The following is a 14,359-nucleotide window of genomic DNA, read 5'->3' as shown; positions in this document are numbered from 1 at the left end:
TAACAGTAAATCAAAATATGACAGGATGACAGAGTCTATATTCAGTGACGGAGAGTACAAGAGGAGACATGCCTTGAGACAATAAAAGAGTATAGACCATAAAGTGATATCCTCATTTTGAAAAATGAGTTGGTAATTCCAACGTGATTACCAGAAGGCTAAGTTAGACCCAGAGTAATAAACATTAATATGGTCTATTAACAAGATGAAACCAAACATGAGTTAGGGATCAGAGGGTTCGATAATAGTCTATATCATGAGAATTTTAGAGACCACATTCTGGCGATAATAGGATGGACAACATAAGAATAACCTTTAAAGGTCATTCACAAAGACGCTTCCCTAAAGCAAGCATTGTGAGTAGAGTTAAGTTTAAGGGACTAAGTGTGCCAGTTACACTAGGTGTCACCCTCATGAGTAAGACAACTATCCTTGGTATAGAAGGGTTACCGCAAGGCGAGTAAGATGTCAGTGAAGATGTGAAAATACGCCAAAGATGATAAGGTAACTATGGAATAGTAAAGGAAGAATGCGGTAAAAAGGTGAAAGGAATGAGATTGTATTTATTCAGATCCTACATATATGTTACGACTCCAGAACATTATGCAAGCACGATGCCAGAGAGAGGAAGTATGGGTTCCCACTGGGATGCTATTGTTAAATAAGTGCGAATGAGCACTTGATACATAAGGAGCCAATGTGAGAGGTAAGTTAAGACAAAGAAAATAACCCAAGAGAGATTACGTGGAATATATATATGAGAATGGACCAACGAGTAGTTAGTAGTTGATTTAGGAAGAGTCTAGCTTTGGCTAGACAAGAGGATATAGATAAATTAATAGATCATGCAAGATAAATGTAGTGAACCCCAACATAGGGAATTCAGTCTCGCAGATATGACATCATGATCCTTGAGAAATATTCAAATAAGAGTTGGGGTAGTTAAAGGTACCGTATAAGTGTTACAGAAATAAAAGAAAGTGCTACTAGGGAGATACTATAAATTTCAGTTCGGAAGCAACCCTACGAGCACAAGGGCGCTGAGGTAAGTAACTAAGGATAGTTATAAGCGAGTAAGAACATCAAAAATGCCTTCGGGTATACTATGTAATAAGCTCGCAACTTTACAAGAGTCAGAGGGTCTTCCCTAAGTATTACCACGAAAGACTAGCTAAGGAAACAAGGAAGAAGGCTTCAACCTAAGCATAGTGACCTAAAGAAGAAATTATATTGTAACAACACTCTTACTACAACATTGTATGCACTCCATAAGAAAGTGGAACCTATTATGACTAATGAATGGGAAGTAAGAATCAAAAGTAATATCCGAGATCATATGGGTTGCATAGAATTCTAATATGTGTGGGCACTAAGATAAGCCAAGTATTCATGCAAAAAGTGGCAGAACGACCCGGAAAAGTAATTGCTTACATTTAAAGACAATTGAGAAGGTACGAAAGGAAATCTATGGTGCAAGCAAGTTAAAGAAAGGTTGCGAGTAGTATAAATAGATATGTGTAGGTCACATGCTAAAGGGTGGTAGAGTGACAAGTTTTTAGGTAGATAGGAGTAAGCATAAGAAAAGGTGAGTGAGAAGATGACAATAGGTAAGGCCTCAGGATTAAGCCCATCAAAACAAGAGAGCTAATGGTTAACATAAGTTATAGAAAGCTCAGTATAGCCTGAATGAACTCAAAGTAGTCTAAGACTAGGAGCATTTAGAAGAGATGGAATGCTGCCCTGGTAGTAGAATAAGGGTGTAATTATGATAGATAAGAGGATGACGTTTAGGCCTTTGATTGAGTAATAAATTAAAGAAATGGGATTTCATGAATTGCACGGGATTAGAATATCCCCCATAAGATGAATCACGTTGGGATGCTATGAAATATGGTTATTGAAGTATAGTATCATCCTTAGGTGGATCAGGCAAATCACTTCAGACGTTCCCCGATGGGACGTGAACCCTAGTGACGATGTATTACGTAAGAGGTTGCAAGTTATCAATGGTAAATTATAGGTCAACATTAAGGTGAATCAGCAATAGATGGATAAAAGTTACAAAGTATGAGATGAGATTAGTCTGTCATTCTTAAGATGAATAGTAATGATGAAGCATTAAAGAACTTAGATTTATACATATAGGATAAGCAGCGGAACCTAGAGTTGTGTAGCAGACCTCGATAATAATAAATCAAAGTAAGTGTTATGGTATAGTATGACCTACCTAGATGAAGTAAAGCCAAGTATAGATAAGTGAGGCTATGAAGCAAAATATAGAAATAGTCATAAATATGACAAAGTACCGAGCAAAGAACTTCAGTACACCTATAGATGCCTAGAGGGATAACTTGTCATAGTTCTCTATATGTTCACAAAGTGAGGCCTACAGATTGGCTAAAAATCTAGAGGAGAAAGGAGAGAAGAGTCACATAGGTGCATATACAAGGTCATAGTCGTATAGGCTGCATGACATAAGGTTGCAACAATTACGAGATTAGAAAAATTGCGACAAGTTGTGGTGTGAGAAAGTGGCCTAAAGGGGGGAATGCACTGGCCTTTAGATTTCTTCACAGAATAGTTGCCTAGATGGAAAGGACAATATTAAAGTAGTCATAAAATCTATAGGTTAGAGATTGATAAGTGCACCAGTCAACATTGGTGGATGAATATTCCGGGGGGGGGGAATGATGTTATACCCCATATTTTCGTACAGTATGTCGTAAGTCAACTGATGTAAGCTCAGAAATGTGATAATCTTTGAAAGTATATAGAGTAAGTTAATCATGTTACCTTGGAGGTTACAAATATTTAAGATCATGAATAACAAGTACCAAGAAGGTTAGAAGGCTTAGAAGCTAAACAAAATGAATAAAATACGTTTTGTCGAAAGTCGACAACTTGGAAATGTTATAATATATAATTTTGGGGTGAGACTAGGGTTCTTAACATGATAAGGAGGTTATTTTCTGAGTTATTATAGTCGTATGATATTCGTGTGTTGAGTTTTGAAGTCAAGCAAGTTGTGAAACAAAAGTCGGCAAAAGGTCATCAGAAGTTACATTCATAAATGTGCTGAAAACTAGGTCAAATGTATCAGATATTTTCTCTCAATATATTAATAATTGCGGGGTTATCAAACTATTAAATTTAAGGTCTATGAGTCTAGTTTCCAACGCATTAAACCATTTGTCGATAAGACATTGGAGTAGAGAGATATTCGCGTTTTCATGAGACTGCGCAAGTAGCTCCCCTAGGATAGTCGGTGGAAAAGTCCAGCTCGTATTTAAGTCAATTATAACTCGTTTTAACTCATTTTTCTCGACCAAAACAGTTCCTAAACCCTACTATATGCTCTCCAAGCAGTCTCCATGATTCTAGAGTGAAAACCAAAGATAAAAACATGAATCCAACTCTAGAAATCCCGTGGTGCTTGCTATATTGTAGTTCTTCATCTTGTGGTTATTTTGGAGGATTCTTTAAAGTGAAGTAACCTCAAAAATAAGAGGTTGACGATAAAGGTTAGGGTGTTAGGTGTGTGGACTATTTTTGAAGCTTTTCTTATGATATAGTGGGCTGAAAATGATATGGTAAGCATAAGTATGATGTTATTGATGTTTTAGGGTGATTCATGGAAAAGGAATTGGATTCAAACCATATTTTTTTAATCGTAAATCGAGCTTGCCACTCAAAATGATTGTTGAAGTAATCAGAGAGCTTATTGTGAATTATATTATTGTTGTTTGGGTTGTTTGGTGACTTTTATTAACTTATGGGATATAGTACAAACAGGGGAGGTGCTGTCCATTTTTTGTAGAATATTGGTTTCCAAATATGAGAGTTACAATGCTTATATGATGACACTTTCTTCTTCCTTTTGGCATGATCTAAAGTGAAATGAATGTAAACGATACACTATTTCATAACAGATCTAGTCCTAGCAACTAAGGTTGTCCATGTTGTTCTTTCCTTATAAAGTTATTCTAAGCATGTATGTATGATGCTTGAATACTATTGAGGTTCATATTGATGGTATGATATCCATAACATTAATCGAAGGTGCAACAACCTTATGTCACTCCGAAAGATTGAGAATGTTATTCCATGAGTCCAGCATACATTATATATATGTACTTATTTTACTCTACCGAGCCGTGCTATAGTTGGTCGGGAATGACACCTATTGTGAAACCACTGATCAATTGGGTTTTACCAAGCTCCACGTGATCGGGTACAATTCTACCGAGCCTTATGATGGCCGGGTATATTTTTACCAAGTCCTCTTCGAGGCCGGGTATGATATGATGATGATGATGCTCACAGAGACATATATTCTTAAAAGTATATCTATATATATTTATATGTATCATGCATTTCATGTCAGTCGCCTTCAGAGGAACTCAGATGTTACAGGTTGTAACTTCTCTATCTCTCTTTACATTACTGTTCTTATTTGTGCTTTCGTGCCCTACATACTCGGTACTTTAGTCGTACTGATGTCCCTTTTGCCTGGGGACGTTGTGTTGCATGCCTGCAGGTCCCAATATATAGGCTGACAGTCCTCCTAGTAGGCTATCAACTTAGCGGAAGGTGTCGGCGCACTCAACTTGCTCCAGAGTTCCCTATTTGGTCAGTATTCTTTGGACATGTAATGATTAGTATGGTGGGGCCCTGTCCCGACCTTCATGACGTTTATGTACTCTTAGAGGCTTGTAGACAGATGTCATGTATATGGATACTTGTATGGACTTGTCGACCTATGTTTTGAGTGTACAAATGATCATGTCATCCTTATAGGCCCATATGTCACATGTATAAGTTTGTGTATCATGTTGGGTCATCTTATGTCCAGTATTCCCTCATGTTTTATTTTGGTTATCTCATGACAACCCTTCTGGCCCATTTATCCAGGATGGTATGGTAAGAAAGATGTATTACGTTGGTACTCGGATTAGTAAGGCACCGGATGCCCATCGCAGCCCTCCGATTTGGGTCGTGACAAACTTGGTATCATAGCAGTTCTGTCCTAAGGAGTCTATAAGCCGTGTCTAGTAGAGTCTTATTTATGAGTGTGTTGTGCACCACACTTATAAGCAATAGGCACCATGGGATTTAGGACTGTCACTCATTCTTCTTACTCTAGATCGTGTGGTAGAGCTTACTTATATGGGTTCAAACTCCTAAATTCTATTTTATTCATAATATAACGATACATATATCCAGAAAGACAGTTGGTAAGAGATTGAATGGGCTGTGGAAGAGTTGAGTCAGAGGAACTTGAATTTGTATCATGCTTATGATGAGTAAATGTGAGTTCTTCAGCAGATCATATGTGTACTATGACGTGTAAGCTTCTTGATAAGGAGCCCTAAGGCAAGAATATCTAAAAAGAAATAAGAGAATTAGAATGTAGATGCAAGTTTCAGCAAGTAAAATAAGAAAGGTGAAGAAGGGTACACGGTACCCAGTTAGTGAAGATTATTAGTATTTACAATTAAGGCAGAAAAATATAGTGTTTTGAGTTACCTTCAACAATAACAGAGGTATGTACAATTGGCCATTCCCATATCAGATATTCCCTATGGGAGCCAACAAATATAGTTTAAGAGAAGGATGGATATCGTGATCTAGCTGGGGTTAAAGTAACCCAAAATGGTGGATGGATTGTTAGTATTAGCCGAAATTTCTGAAGGATATTTCAAATGGGATAATAGTTCTCCTTGCGAGACACCCAGGTAGTGCAATCTAGAATAACTACATTTAGATATGAATACTAGAATGTTTAAAAAATCCAGAAGATAGGCACTCGAATCCTAGAAGGGATAAATATTTACCTTAGTATGGGTCTAATCCCTAGTAAAGAGAGAACGCTAGGAAACCTGAAGAGCCAGTGGATGGAGCAAGGGGAGCTAAAAGAAAAATAGTGTTTTGTTGAAGTTTTCAGAATAAGGTGATAGCCCGAAATACTACCAGGAGAATAAGAAGAGAATAAATGAAGTATCATGAGTAAGATGTGATAAATGGTTGATAACGGTAAATCGAAATATGACAGGATGACAGAGTCTATATTCAGTGAAGGAAAGTACAAGAGGAGACATGCCTTGAGACAATAAAAGAGTATAGACCATAAAGTCATATCCTCATTTTGAAAAATGAATTGGTAATTCCAACGTGATTACCAGAAGGCTAAGTAAGACTGACAGTAATAGAAATTAATATGGGCTAGTAAACAAGATGAAACCAAACATGAGTTAGGGAACAGGGGGTTAAATAATAGTCGGCATCGTGAGAATTTCAGAGATCGCGTTCTGGCGATAATAGGATGGACAACAGAAGAATAATCTTTAAAGGTCATTCAAGAAGACTCTTCCCTAAAGCAAACACTGTGAGCTGAGTTAAGCTTAAGGTACTAAGTGTGCCAGTTACACTAGGTGTCACCCTCGTGCGTAAGACATTTATCCTTTGTACAGAAGGGTTACTGCAAGGCAAGTAAGATGCCATTGAAGATATGAAAAGATGCCAAAGATGATGAGGCAACTATGGAATAGTAAAGGAAGAATTTGGTAAAAAGGCAAAAGGAATGAGATTGCATTTATTCAGATCCTACATATATGTTATGACTCCAGAACATTATGCAAGCATGACGCCGGGGAGAGAAAGTAAGTGTTCCCGCCTAGAATGTTATTGATAAATAAGTGCGAATGAACACTTGATACATAAGGAGCCAATGCGAGAGGTAAGTTAAGACGTAGTAAATAACCCAAGAGAGATTACGCAGAATATAGATATGAGAATGGACCAACAAGTCTCCCTCACTTGTAACAGAAGAACCTGGTTATTGTCTAGGGGCTTCAGGTGCTTCTACTACAACACTAGCTTTCCCCTCCATCAATTCTTCCTTAGGGTCCGCTATGGTTTCTACATAGGGACCTATATCATCAATGCCTCTCTCTCTCCCCTTTTTTTCTAACTGCACCTACTATCTCTACTTCAGCCCGAGTTTCAGTTTCCATTACCTCATCTCTTTTTATTTTACTATCTCTCCTTCCTCCTCTTCTTCCCCCTGAATCAGTAGCTCCACAGCAATATCTATTTTGACTTGCTCTGTGCCATCCTCCTTCACCTGTTTGATGTTTCCTTCCCCGTCAATTTGGGGCTCCTGCACTGCTAGATTTTCACTGTTGGAATTTTCACTATCTTTTTCGTCAGAGTAGTAAAATAAACCGGTAAAGGCTTTAGGGCATTTTGGGTGGGAGATTGATCTTGGAAAGACTCAACAAGAGTGGGTATAGAAGGATGTGTATTGGTGGCAGGTGTGGTGTTTGGTTCAATAATGCCAGAAGTGGCTTGACTTGGTGAGTTTGACATTACTGAGGGTTCAAGATTTTGGAAGAACTGAAGAATTGGGGTTTTAATTTTCACTTGAGTTTTTCTGAGCAAGTTGATCGAATGAGAGAGAGAAGAGACATGAGATGGGGTTTTATATGAATACAATTTGACAAGTTTTCAGCTTTAAATAGTCATACTAATTGCTTCTAATCCGATTCTGAGAGGGAAAGAGGATAACTACCAGGTTTTGAAATTTTAAAAGGAAGTTAGGGGATTTAATTGGGTGGTAAAGACGTGTTGTGAGAAGTTAGGAAACTGATCGTGATTTCACGCGGACTAAAATTTGTCATGATTACACTAGGACTGATAGTTTTTTATTTTGGAACCTGATCCCTTTTTTAATTTCATTAGTTAAAGAGATTTATAGCCATACAATATGAGTAATTTAAGTGGAAACCTGGTTTTAGTGACGTGACAGTTTAACAGTTAAACACAACTATCAGATGGAAAGGGGGTGCATACATGAGTATCACACAACTAGGTTCTTTACTAATTTTTTTTAATGTGGTAGTTGAAAATATTTTTTGATACAAGATTTTTATTATCAGATTAAGCATACATGCCTTTGAATCAATGTCGTGGATGCATGCCTGTTACAGTATAAGACTAAGTTAAACATTATTCTACATAGAGACTCACTAGATAATTTATTAAGACATATCCAATCATTGAGGAAAGACAAGAATGACATAGTTCATTTTGATCAAACCAATATCCAAGCGGTTTCTTTCAAAGTGAACCCTGCTTAAAGCTTTGGTAAATATATCTGCAATATGCTCCTCTGTCTTGCAGAATTCCATATAGAGTGACCCTTCTCGACATTGTCTCTCAAAAAGTGATGTCTCACATCAATATATTTGGTTCTGTTGTGATGAACCGAGTTCTTTACCATATTCATTGCACTTGTGTTATCGCAGATTATGTGGACCCATTTAATCATTAATCCATAGTCTTTCGGTTGTTGCTTAATCAATACTCCCCCTACTTCAATTTAGATGACACACTTTCTTTATTAGTCCCTTCCAAAAAGAATGACACATTTCTATAATTGGAAATAATTCAACTTAAAATATTTATTTTACCCAATTTTTCCTTAATGAGAACCTTTTATAGCACATAAATGTCATGGCCCCACAAAGCTTTTACCCCTTAAGCTTTTAAGGCCACAAGTTTAAAAAGTCTTCTTTTTTTCTTAAACTTCGCGCCGAGTCAAACTACCTCATCTAAATTGAAACGGATGGAGTAGTATTTAAGAACAACATGAGGCAACATATAAATACTCAGATTCTGTAGTTGATAGGGCCATAGAATTTTGTTTCTTTGAGGCCTTTGAGATCAAATATTACCCAAGGAAGTGATCCATCCCTAATGTGCTCTTCTTATCTACCAAATATCCAGTATAATCAACATATGCATACCCAATCAAATCAAATGAATCTCTAGTTGGATTACAAAGTACCAGGTCTTGACTAGAATCTTGCACACAACCCCACAATATACACAATATCTGGCCTGCTAGCAGTTAACTAGAACAAGTACCCAATCATACATGTATACTTCTTTTCATCGATGGAGGAACCAGGTTCATTTATATCCAACCTACTTGTTGTAGCGATTGGAGTATCAATTGTCTTTGTATTGTTCATATCAAACCTCTTGAGTATCTCTTTGATGTACTTCGCTTAATGTATCATACTTCCTTTTGTAGTTTGCTTAACTTGAAGTCCAAGGAAGATATTTAATTCCCCTGACATACTTATTTCAAATTCACTGCCCATTAGTTCACTCATTGCATAAGGCTTCATTTATGGCTCCAAAAATAATGTCATCAACATATCATCACGTTCTTGCAACTCTTCAATAGGAACAAAGTATTGTCAATTTTACCACTTGAGAACCCGTTCTCCAGGTGAAATTTTTATAACATTTCATACCATGCCCTTGGAGCCTGCTTTAAACCATATAATGCTTTTTTCAATTTGTACACATGATCTGGGAACTCATGACTCTCAAATCTTAGAGGCTGGCATGCAAACACTTCCTCTTTCAAATACCCATGTAGAAAAATACTCTTCGCATCCATTTGATATAGTTTGAAACCCATGTCAGATGCAAAGCTAATGAGCATTCGAATTGCCTCCATTCTTGAAACTAGAGAAAATGTCTCATCATAGTCGACACATTCTTCTTGATTGTAGCCCTGCCCAACCAACCCTGCCTTGTTTCTGTAATATTTTCTCGATCATCAAGCTTATTCCTAAACACCTATCTGGTTCCAATGACTCTTTTGTCTTTTGGATTAGAAATCAGATGCCAAACTTTATTTCTTTCAAATTGATTCAGTTCCTTCTTCATAGCCACTATCCAGTATGCATCTTCAAGTGCTTCTTTAATATTCCTTGGCTCAACCATAGATATGTACGCTATAAAAGCAATTATATTTCTGAACATCAATTATATTTTTGAACTTTGATCTTGTTTTTGTCCCAGAGTCAATAGACATTAGAACATTTGTAGGCGGATGGAAACTTTGATGCTTCCAGGCTCTTGCTTGAAAACCCTAAGTGCCATTGTTATCTTCATGCTCAACAGTGAGCATGAAACACACCCTCATCACTGCTGGTCCATACAGGTCCAACTGGTTTCACAGGCAAATAGAGTCATTAACAATTACAAAGACATATATTTATCCTCCTATACTCTGAACCCTCATAGGCCCACATAGGACCAAGTAGATCAGTTTCAAAGGCTGAGAGGTACCTACCACTTTATTTAGTTAAGAAGATGATTTGACCTGTTTACCTTTAGCACAAGCATTGCAAATTTTATTTTCCCTGAATTTTAATTTTGGCAGGCCAAGTACCAGGTTCTTGGAGATCTATTTGTTTAACATAGAGAAATTGACATGCCCTAACCTTTTATGCCATAGACAGAATCGGTATCACGTGCACTAAAACATGATAGCTCATTTTCAGGTGAAGACATAATGTCAGCTTTATAAATATTTTTGTGCCATTTTCCTTGGAGAACAAGGTTTCTACTACTTTTACTTGTAACCATACAATTTTTTGAATTGAAAAGAACCTGGTTCCCTTTGTCACACCTTTGGAGTTCTTTTCTTTGCCGACTTCTAAGTTCCTCTCCGTCTCCCTTTGCCAAATAGATTCTGAAAGAAGCTCAACAAGATAGGCTTTAAACCTTTAACGTAATATACATTTTTAATAGCATGAGAGTGAGAATTACCAACCTTACCTATGCCGATTATATTACCTTTCTTGCCATTTCCAAAGCCCACATTCCCTCTTTTGTAGGCTCTCAGTGAGAGAAAATTATCTCTGTTCCAGTCATATGGCGGGAGTAAGCACTATTCACATACCACTAGTTCTTGCTTTCTCTCACCTTAGCCTGCAAAAATATTCAAGGATTAATTTTAGGAACCCAGACAAGCTTAAGTCCCTTTCTTTGAGTAAAAGGATGACTCATATTTTTTAGTCCATCATGGTAGTTTTCACATTTCAACGAAGAGCCAGGTTTAGTAACTTTCATTTTCTCAACATATGCCAACATTCTTCAGCCTTGCTTGGAATCTAGCTGTGTATGTTTCTTTGATGTGTCCATTATTACCATAGTGTGTGAGACGATTGTCGGGGATATTGACAAACTTGTTGTGTGGATTATATGGGGTTTTAGCCTTAGTATGTCCTAAACTCTTTTTGTTGCCATTGTGATTTTTATGCATCTTAAACATTATGTGTGAAGACTTGGTCCATTTTAAATTTCTTTCTAATTCATATTTAGCCTTATCCAGATTTTCTTGAAGCACCCTAACTTTTTCGGATTTAACTAGAAGATTTGTATTAAATTTCTTTTGTTCACTTTCTAGTTTCTCCTGAATATCTATGGCTAAGTCTTTACCCTTGGTGGGAGCATTAAGCAGTTTCTTGTTCCTAATTTCTAAGGCAGCCTTTTCATCTTCTAAAGAAAGGATCTTGTCCTTGAGATCAATTACAAAGATTTCAAGGTTTTCTCTACTTACTTCTAGATCTTTGTTCTCAAACTTAAGTGATGTATAGTCATTCATTAATTATTCCTTGTCAGCATAAACTTTTTGATATGTATCAATCAAGATACCAGACAAGGAGATTAATTTCTTTTTAAAGTATAAATTTTGTCTTTATTATCTTGAAAACTTACCTCAGGTTCTTTTTCCTCATCAACATTAGTCTGAGTTTTCCATTAATGCCAAGAAATCTTCAGGTTCTAAATCAATGTCTTCCTTGGCCATTAATGACTAATCATCTTCATCCATGTCCTGCTTCCGAGTGGTCTTAAGAACCCGATTCTTAGTGTTGCGAGGTTCAACAAACTATCGATCTAGATGATCTTGATTAAGCTTTAATTTATATGTCTTCAATTTACCAATAAAGTCATCAGGAGTCTTATGTTCAATTTTCTTGCTTCAGTAATGGCATTGACCTTACTGTCCCATAAGGGTGGTAGTATGCTCAATATTTTTCTCACTATTTTGTTTCTTGGGATAACTTCTCCAAGAGATATCAACTCATTGATGATTGATGTAAGCCTTGTATGCATCTCCAAAATTGTTTCCCCCTCTTTCATCTTAAATAGTTCATATTGTCTAGTTAACATGTCAATCTTTGACGGTTTAACTTGAGAGGTACCTTTATGTGCACACTGTAAGGCATCCCATAATGCTTTTGCATCTCTGCATGTTGAGATTCTATTGTATTCATCTGGGCCAATACAATAGATCAGAATCTTCTTGGCTTTAGTATTCTTTTGGACACTTTTGACATTTTCTTCAGAATATATTTCTCTAGGCTTTGGTCCAATGGTGATACATTCGTCATCAACCAGCATGACAATCTTTGGTCCCTTTTCAACAATATTCCAAAGCTCCCTCTCTTTACAAAAAAAATCAGGCATCCTTTCCTTCCACCAACCATAGTATTTTTCATTAAACAATGGTGGTTTAACAGTTGATTGTCCTTCTTGAGCATCTGGTAGTGCAATCATTGCAGATCCTTTCAAGGTGTTAGCCTCTTATGAAAGAATCTGCTTTGATACCAATTATTATTTTAGAGTTGAACCAGACACAAGAATGAGGGTTGAATTGTATCTTACCCGATTTTAAAAATTCTAAAGAACTTGGTTCTTTGAACTAAGAAGATAGACACAAACAAAAATAATTGTGGAGATTAAATGACATAGAGATTTTTAGGTGAAAAATCTCCGTGCTCAAGGAAGTAAAAACTACGACCTACCCTAGTAAGATTTCCTCAAACTTCACTAAACTTCAATTAGTAGGTTTTAGATTACAACTCTATAACCAAGGACTAACTCTATCACTCTAACCCCTACAATCAAATCAATGTTAGCTACCCCTTCCCAAACTAACTCTAGTCTAGGAAGCTAAGAAAAACTTAAAGTTTCTGCACCAGCCTACGATTACACTTCTTAAAAGTATATAGGTTAAAAATTAGACCACTTGACTCAACCTAGGCAATTAAAGAACTTCAAGAGCTTCTTCTTTAGGAACATGTTCTTTAGTTGAGAAAGTCGAGTCTTCAAGAGTATCTTCTTGCCTTGATTGCTATTGCCAGGAGTAGTTCTATGTAATTTCTCTCAATAGCATTCCCTTTGAATTGCGGCAAAAAGTCTCTTTTTATATTTGCAAAGTTAGCTGGAAATCTTCTTCAATTAATGCTCCAAAACCTAGAATAATTTGGTTAAGGAAAACCTCTCCTATTTTGATATATTTTGCTTATATGTTTACAACTCTTCAACCTTTTCTTTCTATGCAAGTTTTTCCTTATTTACTAAATTCCTTTTGTCCATGGACTCCTTTAATAAATGGCATTCCTTGTAGAGTACATACATAACTTCTTGAGAATCCAAATTGCACATGTATTATGATATTCTGCGTCTGATCAACACTCCACTTTTGGTTTGCTACCAACCTGGTTTATTTGTCATCTGCATCTCATTGCACACCAATTTAAGAGTGCATTATCCTAGAATATAAAACCTATTTTTTCACATAATTAATCCTGATTTGCTAATCATCAAAACATAATGCATGATCAACTCACCAATGACCCTATTACTTTTAATAGCTCACTATAAATGTAATGACCCGACCGACTACTTTGAGCTCTAGCACATCGTTTGGCAGTTTAAGACCTTGAGTAGCTTCAATTCATGTATTATGACTTGCACATGTAGTTTGTTTTGATGTTTGAGAAGTTCATAGTTGATTTGGAATAATAATTCTCAATCTAAAAGCTTTAAGTTGGAAGAGTTGACCAAGGTCTGAATTTTGAGTAACCAACTTTAGAATCAGGATTTGAAGGTAACTATAGGTTCGTAGGGTGATTTCAGACTTGGGCATATGTTCGAGTTGAGTATCAGATGGTCCGCAAGCGTTTCCGCGCTTATTGTAAAAAGTTGGCATTTTGATGGTTTTAGAATTTTCTAAGTTTGATTTGAAGTGGACTTTAGTGTTATCGATGTCTGTTTGTGATTCAAAACCTTGTAATAGGTTCGTATTGTGATTTGTAGCTTGTACATAAAAATTGGTGCCATTCTGGAATGTTTAAGTGTGATTCGGATGCGTTCGTCGAAGTTTGAAGGTTTGGGAGTTAAAAGAAAGATTTTGATCGTCGATTCATGGTTTTGATGTTATTCGTGGCATTTTGAGTCTTTGGATAAGTTTGGATGAAGTATTGAGACTTGTTGGTTTGATTGGACGGGGTCCCGGGGGCCTCAGATGCGTTTCAGCATGGTTTCCGACCAAGTTATGGTGTTTTGCAGATGCTGGTGCTGGTTTCTGGTGTTGTCCTTTGTGAACACGATGGAGTGAACACGTTTGTGAAGAAATATATGAGTTGGGGTTCATTTGTTCTTCACGTTTGCGATTTTATAATCGCGTTCGCGAAGGTTTGGGGTA

General features: G+C 36.7%; 1 protein-coding gene across 1 annotated transcript; it reads right to left on the bottom strand.

Moving 5' to 3' along the window:
- Positions 1-9,654: 9,654 nt before the first annotated feature.
- Positions 9,655-12,426, bottom strand: LOC138901613 (uncharacterized). The gene is made up of 6 exons (XM_070189391.1): positions 11,809-12,426; positions 11,584-11,613; positions 10,955-11,446; positions 10,789-10,794; positions 9,958-10,027; positions 9,655-9,812 (listed from the first exon to the last, which is right to left on the bottom strand). Exons 1-6 carry the CDS (start codon positions 12,424-12,426, stop codon positions 9,655-9,657), a joined length of 1,374 nt encoding a protein of 457 aa, XP_070045492.1.
- Between the last annotated feature and the right edge of the window lie 1,933 nt (positions 12,427-14,359).

The sequence above is a fragment of the Nicotiana tomentosiformis genome, chromosome 11 (genome assembly GCF_000390325.3).
Source record: "Nicotiana tomentosiformis chromosome 11, ASM39032v3, whole genome shotgun sequence".
NCBI lineage: Eukaryota > Viridiplantae > Streptophyta > Magnoliopsida > Solanales > Solanaceae > Nicotiana > Nicotiana tomentosiformis.
This window is presented reverse-complemented; position numbering and strand designations above follow the sequence as displayed.

Excerpts from the sequence above, each read along its gene's own strand:
- LOC138901613 (XM_070189391.1), bottom strand. The coding sequence starts at position 12,426 with ATGATTGCACTACCAGATGCTCAAGAAGGACAATCAACTGTTAAACCA. Across the intron at positions 11,614-11,808 it reads GACTCCTGATGACTTTATTG|ACTAATGTTGATGAGGAAAA; the intron begins GTAAATTGAAGA and ends TGGAAAACTCAG. Across the intron at positions 9,813-9,957 it reads TGAGCATGAAGATAACAATG|CGTACATATCTATGGTTGAG; the intron begins GCACTTAGGGTT and ends TTGCTTTTATAG.